Source organism: Oryctolagus cuniculus, chromosome 1 (genome assembly GCF_051225735.1).
Source record: "Oryctolagus cuniculus isolate XC-2025 breed Fujian yellow rabbit chromosome 1, ASM5122573v1, whole genome shotgun sequence".
Classification (NCBI taxonomy): Eukaryota; Metazoa; Chordata; class Mammalia; order Lagomorpha; family Leporidae; genus Oryctolagus; species Oryctolagus cuniculus.
Genome location: NC_142867.1, coordinates 48,292,184 through 48,304,262, shown reverse-complemented (window position 1 = coordinate 48,304,262; position 12,079 = coordinate 48,292,184). Strand labels below are relative to the sequence as shown.

The 12,079-nt window shown below is 46.8% G+C and overlaps 2 protein-coding genes across 51 annotated transcripts in view; both read right to left on the bottom strand.

The window, feature by feature from the left end:
* The window catches only part of SERGEF (secretion regulating guanine nucleotide exchange factor), a 247,749-nt gene extending 244,411 nt beyond the window's left edge, over window positions 1–3,338 (bottom strand). For 13 of the 49 annotated variants that reach the window (XR_016230742.1, XR_016230745.1, XR_016230746.1 and 10 more), the window contains exon 1: window positions 3,029–3,320. Coding sequence is in view for 33 of the 49 variants with exons in the window: in XM_089327989.1 (XP_089184115.1) it covers window positions 3,029–3,088 (60 nt within the window). In the remaining 16 variants the exon portion in view is untranslated. Of the gene's footprint in view, window positions 1–3,028 lie in introns of all 49 variants that reach the window. The other 36 variants (XR_016230704.1, XM_089328033.1, XM_089327923.1 and 33 more) reach the window with 17 other exon arrangements.
* Window positions 3,339–7,500: 4,162 nt separating this feature from the next.
* TPH1 (tryptophan hydroxylase 1) overlaps window positions 7,501–12,079 on the bottom strand; it is a 30,720-nt gene continuing 26,141 nt past the window's right edge. For both annotated transcript variants that reach the window (NM_001099955.3, NM_001082272.3), the window contains 1 exon segment: window positions 7,501–10,616. In NM_001099955.3, the coding sequence (NP_001093425.2) occupies window positions 10,442–10,616 (175 nt within the window). In that variant the 3' untranslated portion in view covers window positions 7,501–10,441.

The following is a 12,079-nucleotide window of genomic DNA, read 5'->3' as shown; positions in this document are numbered from 1 at the left end:
AGAAAGGATTTCAGAAATCTTATAATGTCTTCAAGTATCTCCTGGCTGATTCTTCCTAGAAATGAGCAACAAAACTTTTACTATCTTTACTAGCCAGGAGTTCCTGGCTCCTGGCTTCAACCTGACTCAGTCCTGGCTGTTGTGGAGTCAACAGTGGATGGGAAATCATCCTCCCTCCCTCTCCTCTCCCCCCTCACCACCATTCCCCTCCCCCTCCCTCTCTGTGTGTATGTATATGCCTTTCAAATAAATAAAATGGATACATAAAAAGTTAAAATTAAAATATGTTCTTGGGAGTGGACTTGTGGCCCAGTGATTAAGATTCTTGTTGGGACACCCATGTCCCATAACACAGTACCTGGGTTCAAGTCTCAGGGAGGTGAAGTACCTTTCCATTGTTACCTGGTCAGCCCTGAAATCCCTATGGCTGCCCTGTTACCAGGGTTATAGGCAACAGTTAGGATAACCTGCTCCTGTCACTATTCCCAAATGTGTCTCTAAGAAAAAAGAAAAAAGGGGGCCGGCACTGTGACATAGAGAGTAAAGCTGCCACCGCCTGCAGTGCCGGCATCCCACATGGGCGCCAGTTTGAGTCCCAGCTGCTGCACCTCCAATCCAGCTCTCTGCTATGGCCTGGGAAAGAAAGAAATGGCCCAAGTCCTTAGGCCCCTGCACCCGCAAGGGAGACCTGGAAGAAGCTCCTGGCTCCTGGCTTCAGATCAGCGCAGCTCCGGCCATTGCAGCCAATTGGGGAGTGAACCAGCGGATGGAAGACCTCTCTCTCTCTCTTCCTCTCTCTCTCTCTCTCTGCCTCTCATTCTCTCTCTGTGTTAACTCTGACTTAAAAATTTAAAAAAAAAAGGGCATAAAAAGGGCAAATATGGTGAAGCAGTCCAGGTTTTACCTAGTGAGAGACTAACATGACCCTATCTAAAATAGCCCCACTGCGATCACTTTTTCCCTTTTCTAGTTATTTTTTCTTCCCAGCACTCCTTGACATCACACTACATGTTTACTTACTTACTGTCTGCCTCCCTCACTGGAAGGTAAGCTCCGTGCAGGCACAAACTCTGCTCACAGCTACTTCCCCCGCATCTGAAAGGGGGCTGGCCCCAGGGAAGAGGTGCATTTGTTTATATGGTAAATGAATATAAGACCTCAGGAGCCCCTACCCAGGAGAGATCAAACGACCGACAAAGGTGTCTGTGTAAAGGCACAGCATTTCTCAGCCAGCCCTGAGATTCCCAAGGCTGCCCCATTCCCAGGGCTGCAGGCTACTGAGGGTGTGATGGAAAAGTGAGACACGGGGCACTCTGGGACTCAAATTATGAAATGCAGCAAGAGATTCTAAATTCAGGATAAAGCAAGACGAAGGAAGAGTTAGGATAACCTATTTAAATGATGTTTGCCTCCCTTCCTTACAAGTATTTCAGTCGTGTCACACACACAGAAACCCAAAATGAGGTAAACCATCTTGTTACGGACTGTACTGGGTGCCCCTAAAATCTGTTTGTTGAAGTTCTAACCTCTACTACCCTGGGATAGGACTGTATCTTGAAAGAGGGCCTCATTAATGAGGTAGTGAAGGTTATAAGGGTGGGGTCCGAATCCAATCAACCGCCAGCCTTCAAAGAAGAGACACAGGGATGCTCAGGCCTCAAGAAGAAGCCACATGAGGAAAACACAGTGGGAAGGTGGCCATCTGGAAGCCAAGAGAGAAGCCCTACGAGAGACCAAGCCCAATGACACCTGGATCTTGGGCTGCTAAGCTCCGGGATTTCTGTGGCTGAAGCCTCCCAGACTGCCATGGATTCTGCAGTAGTCCTAGCAAAGGTACACACCCCCACATAGTGATTATGCAGCAGCAAGAACACACACCATCAGGCCTCCAAGCTCAGCAGCTGGCTGAGTTCTGCAATATTTGCATTGCAGACAAAGCCGGATCTAAAAGGGTTTTTGTTTTTTTGTTTTTTTTTTTTTTCTGTCGGATGTTTCATTTGTCCACACAGACACCAGCCAGCGTCTCAGGTGCAAACAGCCAGAGACAGCACACATGCGATCCCCAACAGCTGAGTGCCACTCGGCCACTCAGAGGCGCTCGGCCAGACAGACTGCCTCGGCCACACCATGTGCTCTCTCCCTTCTGCCAAACTTCTGCCTTACGCTCAACAAGTGCCACCTTGGACTGACAACTACTTTGGAAAGACTGGACAATAAACACGGATTCTGACAGCAATATAGGGGTCCCTCCCCCGACACAAATACTGAAGTCTCATTCTTGTGTCTTTGCCAAACACAAGCTGGACACACATTCATTCATTCGTGAACAAATGCTTACTGGGGACATACAAGGGTGCCAAGCCCCAAGCGAGGTCTTGTGAACCAGAGACAGGAACTCCAGTGCGACGCGGACATCCTAGCCAAGGAGCCTGTACAGCTGATGCGCCCTATGAGGAGCCACAAGACGTCGCCAGTTCCCATGCACAAAGCTTCCTCGCTCCAGCGCACGTAAAGATGACCCTGCCTCTCCCAATGCACCAAACCAGCGCCACCCGAGCTCCCACGCCCCAGCACAGGCAAGCTCCCATCGCAGCAGAGCATCGGCCAATAAGCAGGGTCTGTGTAGGTCTCACACCCAGAGGATGCTCCAGCTTGGGCTGGGGAAGGGCACCATCGGTCCTCCAGGCCACGGGAGGGCGGGGACACAGGCGGGAGCGGGAGATCCTCTCTCCACCGAGCGCTCCACGCGGTCCTCCTGGGCGCTCCGCGGGGAGGCAGCTCTTCCAGACGCGCCTGAGCGCCTCCGTGCCCGCCCCACCAGCCTGCAGGCCCCGCGAAGACCCATCCCTGCCCGCCATCGCCACAGCCCCAGCCCCAGCCCAGGATACTCTGGCCCAGGGTCCTCCAGCCCAGGGCCCGGCTCGGACTTCTGGCGCCCACACCCCCGCACCGCCCACGCCAAGGCCAGCCGCTCCCGGGTCCGAGCGCCCCTCAGTCCCTGCCCCTGCCCGGGGGCGGAGTCACGTACCCAGGCGAAGAGCGCGGCGGCTGCGGGGGGAGCCTCCGAAGCGCGCGACTCGCGCTCCATGCAGGGAAGCTGTGCCGGCGCTTCCGGGAGGGACGGCGCGGGGGCGGGTCCTCCGGGGCGGAGCCAGCGCCGCGGAGACCCCGGCACTCCCGGAAGCGGGGGCTGGGGGGCCCTGGGTAGCTAGGGGAGGGTGGTCGGGGATGAGTCTGTGGTGGGGAGGCCCCGGCAGCAGCGGGTTGGCTGCAGGAGGAGGGACGAGCGGCCGCGCCCTCGGACCGCCGGGACCTGTCGCGGGCGGAGTCAGACAACCGCGGCGGAGTCCCCGCCCCGGCCTCCCGTCGCTGCCGGCCATTCGGCCTCGCTCCCTACCCCCACCCTCCCCGTTTTTAGCAGTGATTCCTTTCAGATTGCCTGCGCTCGGTAGCTGACACGGGCCCTCCACGGTTTTATCTCGTCGGAATCGCTCAGCCTCCAGAGGGTCTGACGAGGCCGGGACAGGTGTCACCAGTTGCTGCGGGAGGGAATTGAGCCTGAGGCTGTGGGAAGGTTCCTGCCGGTGTCTTGGGGGAACCGTCTCGAGCGTGCGTGGCTATGCATTTGCAAAACCCGAGGGAGCCTTTGGGAGCGAGTGTAGGGTCTCGGGTAGCCGGCATCGCCCGCCGCTCCGGCTCGGGGCGGGAGCTGGGCTGAGGGGCCGCTTCGCGCTCATTCCTGCAGGCGGCTAGCACCTTCGCCCTCTGCGCAGGGGCGCCGCCCTGCCCTAATTCTGATGAGCAACAAGGGGTCCTTTTCCCCCCAACAAAGATTTTCTTGAAGAAATGGCTTCTTGCCAGACACCGGCAGCGCTGCTGGTGGGAGTTCAACAAGTGCGGCACACTCTTCCTGATGGGCAGCGTGGCGATGGGGCCTGGGAAGGCGCCTTAGCCCTGGGAACAGATGGGGGCCCACCGCGGATCCTCACCAGCACCCCGGAGCCCTCGGCCCGACGCTGACCCGGGCCTCCAGTGGCAGCGCCCTTCGTGCCTGCGAGGCCCCGGGGAGGGTCTTAGATGAGCCCTTACGGGGCTCTTTCCTGTTCTTTCCTTCCGTGAATCCTCCGTGATTCTACCACTTGATGGCAGTCCCCTGGGAGCCCTGACATCTTCAGAACGTCCATAACCATGCTGGGAAAAATGCAGAAATCACCCCCCACCCTCCTCACCACCCCCTCCTCTCCCTCATCCCCTCACGCCCTCAGAAGAGAAGCAAAGCCCCTGGACATTCTGCAGAAACCTTGCGTGCATAAGTACCAGGTACACTGTTTGTGACTAGGCTTTTTGTACCTTTCTGTTTTCAAATTTTTTAATAAACACATTAAATTGTATGTATTTGCCTTGCACGTGATGTGATGACTCCTTTTAAATACATGTAATAGGATGTAAAAAATGGCCGGCGCCCACGGCTCACTAGGCTAATCCTCTGCCTGCGGCGCCGGCACACTGGATTCTAGTCCTGGTTGGGGCGCCGGATTCTGTCCCGGTTGCCCCTCTTCCAGGCCAGCTCTCTGCTGTGGCCAGGGAAGTGCAGTGGAGGATGGCCCAAGTGCTTGGGCCCTGCACCCCATGGGAGACCAGGAGAAGCACCTGGCTCCTGCCTTCGGATCAGCGCGATGCGCCAGCCGCAGCGCACCAGCCGCGGCGGCCATTGGAGGGTGAACCAACGGCAAAGGAAGACCTTTGTCTCTCTCTCTCTCTCTCTGTCCACTCTGCCTGTAAAAAAAAAAAAAAAAAAAAAAAAAAAAAAAAAAAAAAAAAAAAAAGCAATAGGATGTAAAATGGAACCCTTCCCATCTGAGTTTTGGCTGAGTCCCCAAAGCAACAAAATGCCAAGTTACTCTTGTCTTGGGAAGTGAGATGCGAGACCACCGAAGCAGAACTTGCAAAGCAGATGTCTAGAAACCAGCATGTGACTTCCAGTCGATAAAACAGGCCAGAGATGCTGAGAGGTGTGGGGAGCAACCCGGACTAGACTGAGCTACTGGAATTAAGACTTATTCTATGCATCTGCTCTCCCACAATATGGCGCTGGGAGAGAAGAAAACAGCTTCTACACAGCTGCCTCCAGTTCAGCCAATAAACTGTAGGACTTGCTCCTGATTGGAGGAGAGCAGCGTACTCGGCGTGTGGGTAGCAGAGTTGGGATTGGCAGAGGAGGACTATAAAGGAGGAGAGAGACGGCATGCACCAGGAACATCTAAGGGGAACGTCTAGCTGAAGGAACACCTGTGCAGCCCCCGAGAGAGCCGGCCGGCGGTGTGCCGCTCCCCTGCGGAAGTGGGGAATGTGGCCAGGGGGAACTGCCCTTCCACGGAGGTGGAAGGGATAGTAGCCAACCCGGGAAGGACCAGCAGCAAACCCGGGGAGGGCCGAGCAGACGAAAGAACAGCGCAGGGTCCTGTGTTGTTCCTCCACGAAGAGGGGGAGCGACAGAGAGGGAATTCTAATAGGATATGCGGCCATAGTTGTCCATGTGGTGTGAGGCCTTCCCATGCCATGTCTAAGGAAAGGCGTTGCAGCAAGGATGTCAGAGAGCTTCGTGTGCATCCCTCCAGACGGGGGCCTGCCTGGGCTGCTGGTCAGTTCAGTCCTTGCTGAGAAATCCAATGACTTGTGGCAGAATGGGGACTCTTGACAGTTGAGAAAAGAGAGACAGATGCTTTGGGAAAGTCTTCAGTGCCCAGAGATTTCCAAAATAAAGAAAATCCAAGTATCTCCAAAATGAATGTTGAAGCAAACTGGGAGACTGAAAGTCTCAGGCCCTTGTCCAAGAGAATTTCTGAAGAGGTGAATGACACCCATGGAAGAATTGACCTCTGGATCCTCAGAGGCTGAGGGCAATGAATTCAGTCAAAGAGATATATTTATCCACATCAAGAGATCCTGAGAAATAAGGTGAGAAATCTTCCACAGTATCCACAAGAGAATGCAGCCCCAGGAAACACTTACCAAGCACAGAAACCACTGCTGATGCCAGTTCATAGCGGTATCAGACCAAAGAAGATGCTTTCTATCCCTTATCTCTCCTCCCCACCGCCACTCCCCAGCCAAGAAGGGGTCCAAGGCATCCCAGTGAGAGGGAAGAAGGAACAAGAAATGAAGAAGCTAAGCGCACCCCTCCTTTCTCATTTCTACAAGACAAGTGCTTTAACCGTAAAGTTTGAGGTTTTAAATTTTTACACAGGACTAGGATTTTAAATGCTGAAGTGAGAAGTTGTGTGTATGGGTGTGTGAAAGAGAAAGGGAGATATTAGAAAATAAGGATGTTTTCCATTTGTGAGGAAAAAGGTCAAGGCAGCAACCTGAGAGTTCACCCAAAGTTCCCAGGAAGAACTAAACCTATGGAGCCAGTCATCGTGGAATTTTTTTTAAATAATTTTACCCCTTAATGTACATCAATACTTTAACTACAGTTGTGTTATTAAGTTATACCCCTTAATAAAATTTCCTGGAAGTGTTGAGATGTTGCAACTATTTCATCTGTATACATGCCATTGCCTAATTCTTCCTGGGAGCAGTCTGGTTGTGTCACAGTTCTTGAAGAGACTGGATTGAAACTATCTGATGGTGGGGCCGGTGCCATGGCTCACTTGGTTAATCCAAGCAGTAGAAGATGGCCCAAATCCTTGGGCCCCTGCACCCATGTGGGAGACCCGGAAGGAGCTCCTGGCTCCTGGCTGCTTCGGACCGGCACAGCTCCGGCCCTTGCAGCCATCTGGGGCGTGAACCAGCAAATAGAAGACCTCTCTCTCTCTCTCTCCCTCTCTCTCTCTCTCTCTGCCTCTCCTCTCTCTGTGTAACTCTGACTTTCAAATAAATAAATAAATCTTAAAAAAAAAAGAATGAGGGAGAGACAAACGTAGGAGTGCAAGTCTCCCAAAGAAGCAATCCTGTCATACTCGCATAGCTTTCTCCTGGGGTTCCTCAAGGACTACAACCTTAGCACAGAGATCAGCTGAAAATAGACCAGCCACCCAAATGACTTAAATTCATCTTCTCATTGGACCGAGATCTTCCCATACATTATGTGTATGCTGCCTGCTAGAAGCAACAGTTAATCCCTCTAGAGGAACATAAAGTCATGAGAAGCTATGGGGGATCTCTGATTGGAAGTGAGATTATATTAAATATTCTTTACACATAGAAAACAATGTTTCTTTTTACAAAGTCCTCTTGCAACATAGTTTCTCCAATAATCCAGGGCAAAATAGACTTATTTTAACAGATGAGGTACGTGAGATTAAGACTTTACCAAGAATTTTAAAAAGCAGTAAGATGCTCCCAGATATTTGGTTTCTAGTATATCTCATAGCCATTGGCTTTTTAAGAAGTATGAAGATGTGATGGAGTTCTTAAACTAATAAAATTGCTAATATCAATAAAAATCCATTTTAACATGTTTGACAATAACACTCATTGAGAACATGAATTGTATGGTCATTTATTACTCAGTTGAATAACACACTTGCAAATCATAAATGTACATTACATAGTAAAACAAAGCAGACTAAAATAGATCACAGTATCTTTATATTTAGAAATTGAAGTATGGGTTCTATTATATGTTTTTTTTTGAAAATTCTAGTTTTTTTTCAATTTGAAATCCAACTTAAAAATTTAACAATAATTCTGTATATGTTGGTGTGTGATTACTACATGTATAATTCCAAATGATGAAATGTAGGCATTCTGACAACTAGGTTTTGAACTTTCTTCAAAGTTAGAATGCCTGTGAGTAATGATATACTGATAAAGAATTATGAACCACATTTTAGTTCAATTTTCTCAGGTTTGGATAAATATTAACAAGCTCCTAGATGCTTTGAAGACATACTTAAAATACATAAGAATTAGAAGATTTCTGACTTACCAAATATCACAAAGATTAGAAGAAAGTATTGAAATTCATTATTAAATATTTTCATTGTTCTGACATTATGGACTACAGAAATGTATCTTTAACCTTTATTTTGGTGTGCTTTAGTTATATAGTAATTCTCAATACATTACTTTAAAAATTAATAACTGATTCTTCACTATGATCAAAGTTATATGAAAACAGGCCTTATTTGCTGTTATTTGCTACATATTATAAGATTTCCTTGCAAGCACATAGACTAATTATAAACTAGTTAACCAATATTTCAAATGATTTCAGATTAATTAGCAGATCCATTTACTGGCATATGTATACTTAACAGTTAATTAACTGTTAAAATTTATAAGTAAAGATCTGAAATAGCATGAGTTACACTTCTAAATTCTATTTCCTTGTATAACATAAAATGAAACACATTTTTTTAAAGTTTGTTATAATTTCTTTTCAGGTCTAAAAAGGTTTAAAAGGTCTGGTAGTCTATGAAAACAAAACAAGTTAAGTGGTATACAATTTGACAATTAATGGGGGGGCAAAGTTTTTAAGTAGCTGGTTAGCCATAGAAAACTGACTGAGAACATGACCCTTGTTATATCATTAACACAAAGAAGCTGCAGGGGTGTAACACTCAGGTGCTCCTAAGTTCTTTTCAGAACTGTCAGATTTGAGATGCTTGGCAGGTCTGGTATGTTGCACAACTTTATTTCATGGTGAGTGGTGTCAGATAAAACTGTACAACACTGGTCTCATTTATGGCAAATCAAGATGTACATATCCAGCAGGCAGTGGGAATTAAGAAGCAAACATTCTAGAAAGATGCCAGGGTGAGAACTACATATATAGGAGTCATCCAAAATAGGAATTGAAATCATGGATGTGGCTGACATTGCCCATGAACGGCAGAGAGAGAAGAGGGCTGAAGATAGAAGATCTTCTTCCTTTAATGGATGGGGCAAGGGGCAGAAGGAGCAAATTAAGAAGACACAAGCATGTATTGGGGAGTTCTGCTTCACTCATATAGAACTACATTGCTGAGGCAAGCATTGTGGTGAAGTGCGTAAAGCTGCCACCTGCAGTGCTGGCATCCCATATGGATGCCAGTTCATGTCCCGGTTGCTCCATTCTGATCCATCTCCCTGCCAATGGCCTGGGAAAAGCAGTGGAAGATGGCCCAGGCAGGTTTGGGTCTCTGCCTGCCACCCATGTAGGAGATCCGGATGAAGCTCCTGGCTCCTGGCTTCAGTCTGGCTCAGCCCTGGCCATTACAGCCATATGGGGAATGAACCAGTGAATGGAAGATCTCTCTCTGTCTCTCCCTCTTTCTCTGTAACTCTGACTTTCAAAATAAATAAATAAATAAATATTTCTTTTAGAAAAATGCTACCCCCATCTTAAAAAGAGAGAAAAAACACTATATTGCTTACTCCCTATGTTTCAGCTGACACCACATAAAAACCAGTCCTTGTAACCCTTTGCATTATTTACAATCTCAATCCTAAACTGCTTTTCTTGACTTTCCAGATCCATTTCCTCCCCTTGTCCCCATCCTCTGCCCTCACTGCTTACCCTGGAGATAAAGTGCTTGGCACTGCTTTTCCAACCTTCACTTTGTGCTTCTCTTATCTCAGTTTGAACCCTCCCTTTGACCACATTACCTCCTGCTAGCCAGAGGATAATCCCATTACAACATCTGGGACTGCATGTGTGAGTACAAGGCTTTCCAGGTGGCACCCATACCAATTTCCTCTTGTACTCAGGAGGAAGACAGATAATCTAGGTCAAAGCCAGCATTATATGATGTCATAGAAAGGAAAGTGAGTTTCAAGAATAGTCATTTGGAAAGGGGCCCCCTAAAATTATTAGCCTGAAGGCTTATGCCCCAATCAACCTTTCCAGATAGCTACTCTTATTTTCCTGTAAAATACTACACTTGAAACTAGACTACCAACTCTTTACTAGGTATGCCCTGTGTATAAAGACCTCTATAATTTTGCTCATGCTAGCAGTATAAAACAACTGATCTATCAAGTTGGGTGTGTGAATGTCACTGAGCTTGGCACAAATTCGGTAATAAGTAGCAAATACTCTATAAATAAGGGGATCTCAGGTAACAACATGAGTCAGAGCTCTATAATACTCATAGAGATCTAAATAATCATAAAAGCCATCTTATTCAGGAAGAATTGGAGCAAATAGGCCCAAACTAGTTCCATCCATTGGGTCAAATAATTTACTACTAAAAATGGGTGGTGAGTAAATTGTATGGTATGTGAATTGTATTTCACTAAACCATTACCAAAAACAAAAACAAAAAAATGATTAGCAGATAAAGTATCCAGGTGCAGTTTTAGCCTAGTGATTCATTAAGAAATGGGATTAGAGAGTATCATTTAGCCAGAAGCGGCTATCCTTCCATGATCAGGTCTTCAAGAAAAGCAGGGCTGGCCCACCAAGGCCTCTGAATCGATGCTCAGACGGTGTCTGAGTTAGGACTGACAGCCGTCAGACACTCAGCTGCCTGCTGACCTTCCCAAGGGCGTCGCTGACAACGTCAAGATCATGCCGCAGCTCGTTCATGGCATTCGTTATGCTTTTGGCGTCTTTCAGGATCTGAATGCTTCGTGTGTAGGGATTATATTTCACTCCAAAGGGACGCTTAATTGTTTTGGTAAATTCTCTATTTAGGAAAACAAATAAGAGGCCATAAGTTTGTAGGGGGGGAAATGGTGGAAATTAAATAATATTATATATATTTCACACCTTGGGCAAAAGACAAATCTTTATTAGACATGCAGGCAAACAACCAATCTGACTGCTTCACTACACGGCCATGTGCAGAAATCCCCGGGAATCTCCCAGAGTGGAAACTCTAAAGTAATCATGGACATCTCTATTCCAGTATTACTAGGGAAAGATCCTGTAGATGACTTTGTTAATGATTTATTATTGCTTTATATATCTTTTGACTACAATAAAGAGACTAACTTTATCAATAGGCAATAGCAGCATGACCCCATAGTAACAGGTCCCTCAGTGACATAACTAAACCTATGTTTACATATACACAAACTCACATATGCAAACACACACACACAAACACACACACACACATCCTCAGTGGGCTAAGGATAGTCCTACCTCCTGCATATGTACATTCTTTCTGCTTAGAATGTTTTCCTCTAGCCTCCTCTCAAATGACCTAAATCTTACTCTTGCTCCAAGCATTAAAGTTCTTGCTACTTTATCAAGCCAACATCTGAACCTTGCATTTGGCACCCCTAAGAAAAACCACATTCAGAACCCCTGTGAATAACTGTGCAGCTGAGGACAATTGCACATGATGCGTAGGGACTGAAATCCAGATTGGTTGCCATCCACCTGGCCTACCCAGAGGGCACTCTTCTAATCTGCAAAAAGATGCCTCGTGTGATAGAGAAGGTCCTGCTGGTATTGTTATTTGGTTCTGTGCACAGTCTAATTCCACCACAAAAGTTACATCTCTGGAAGATAAGGAACATGCCTTCAACTTCAGTCCCTCCTCATCCTTGAATGTGACCTCGTGGCCCCTTCCATCGAATGCTGCATTGTTACTCTGCTTCTGTAGTCCTTTCCTTTCCTATGACCTCTGTCTTTATTCAGGCTTTAATTTTCATCTGAAGTTTGTAAGAGTCTCCTAAAAACTTTCTCTGCCTCCAATAAACTCCTTTCTTAACCATACACTTAGCTGAATAGTTAAAGCACAGCTTTGCCTCATACATATCTCTTACATTTTTCAACCTCCTTATCTTGCTTCATGTCTCTCAGATTGTAATTTGACATATCTAACTACTATGTATCCTTTCTCAAATGACATTAAACCTTACCTGCTCCCCCAACTGGAATTAATTGCTTTTGAATAAAATGCAGAACAATGTTTCATTCGTAAATCTTTTAGACTCTCGTCAGTTGCCATGTTGTTAAAAAGTGACTTTGTATATTTTTTTCCTATTAAACTATAAACTCTGATGACAAGGACCAGGAAGAATATAGATTCTTATAAGATTGAATATATATATATATATATTCATATATATGAATATAGATTCATATGGATTCAGCATATAGGTTCATATTTGTAACCACCTATCATTATATGCAACA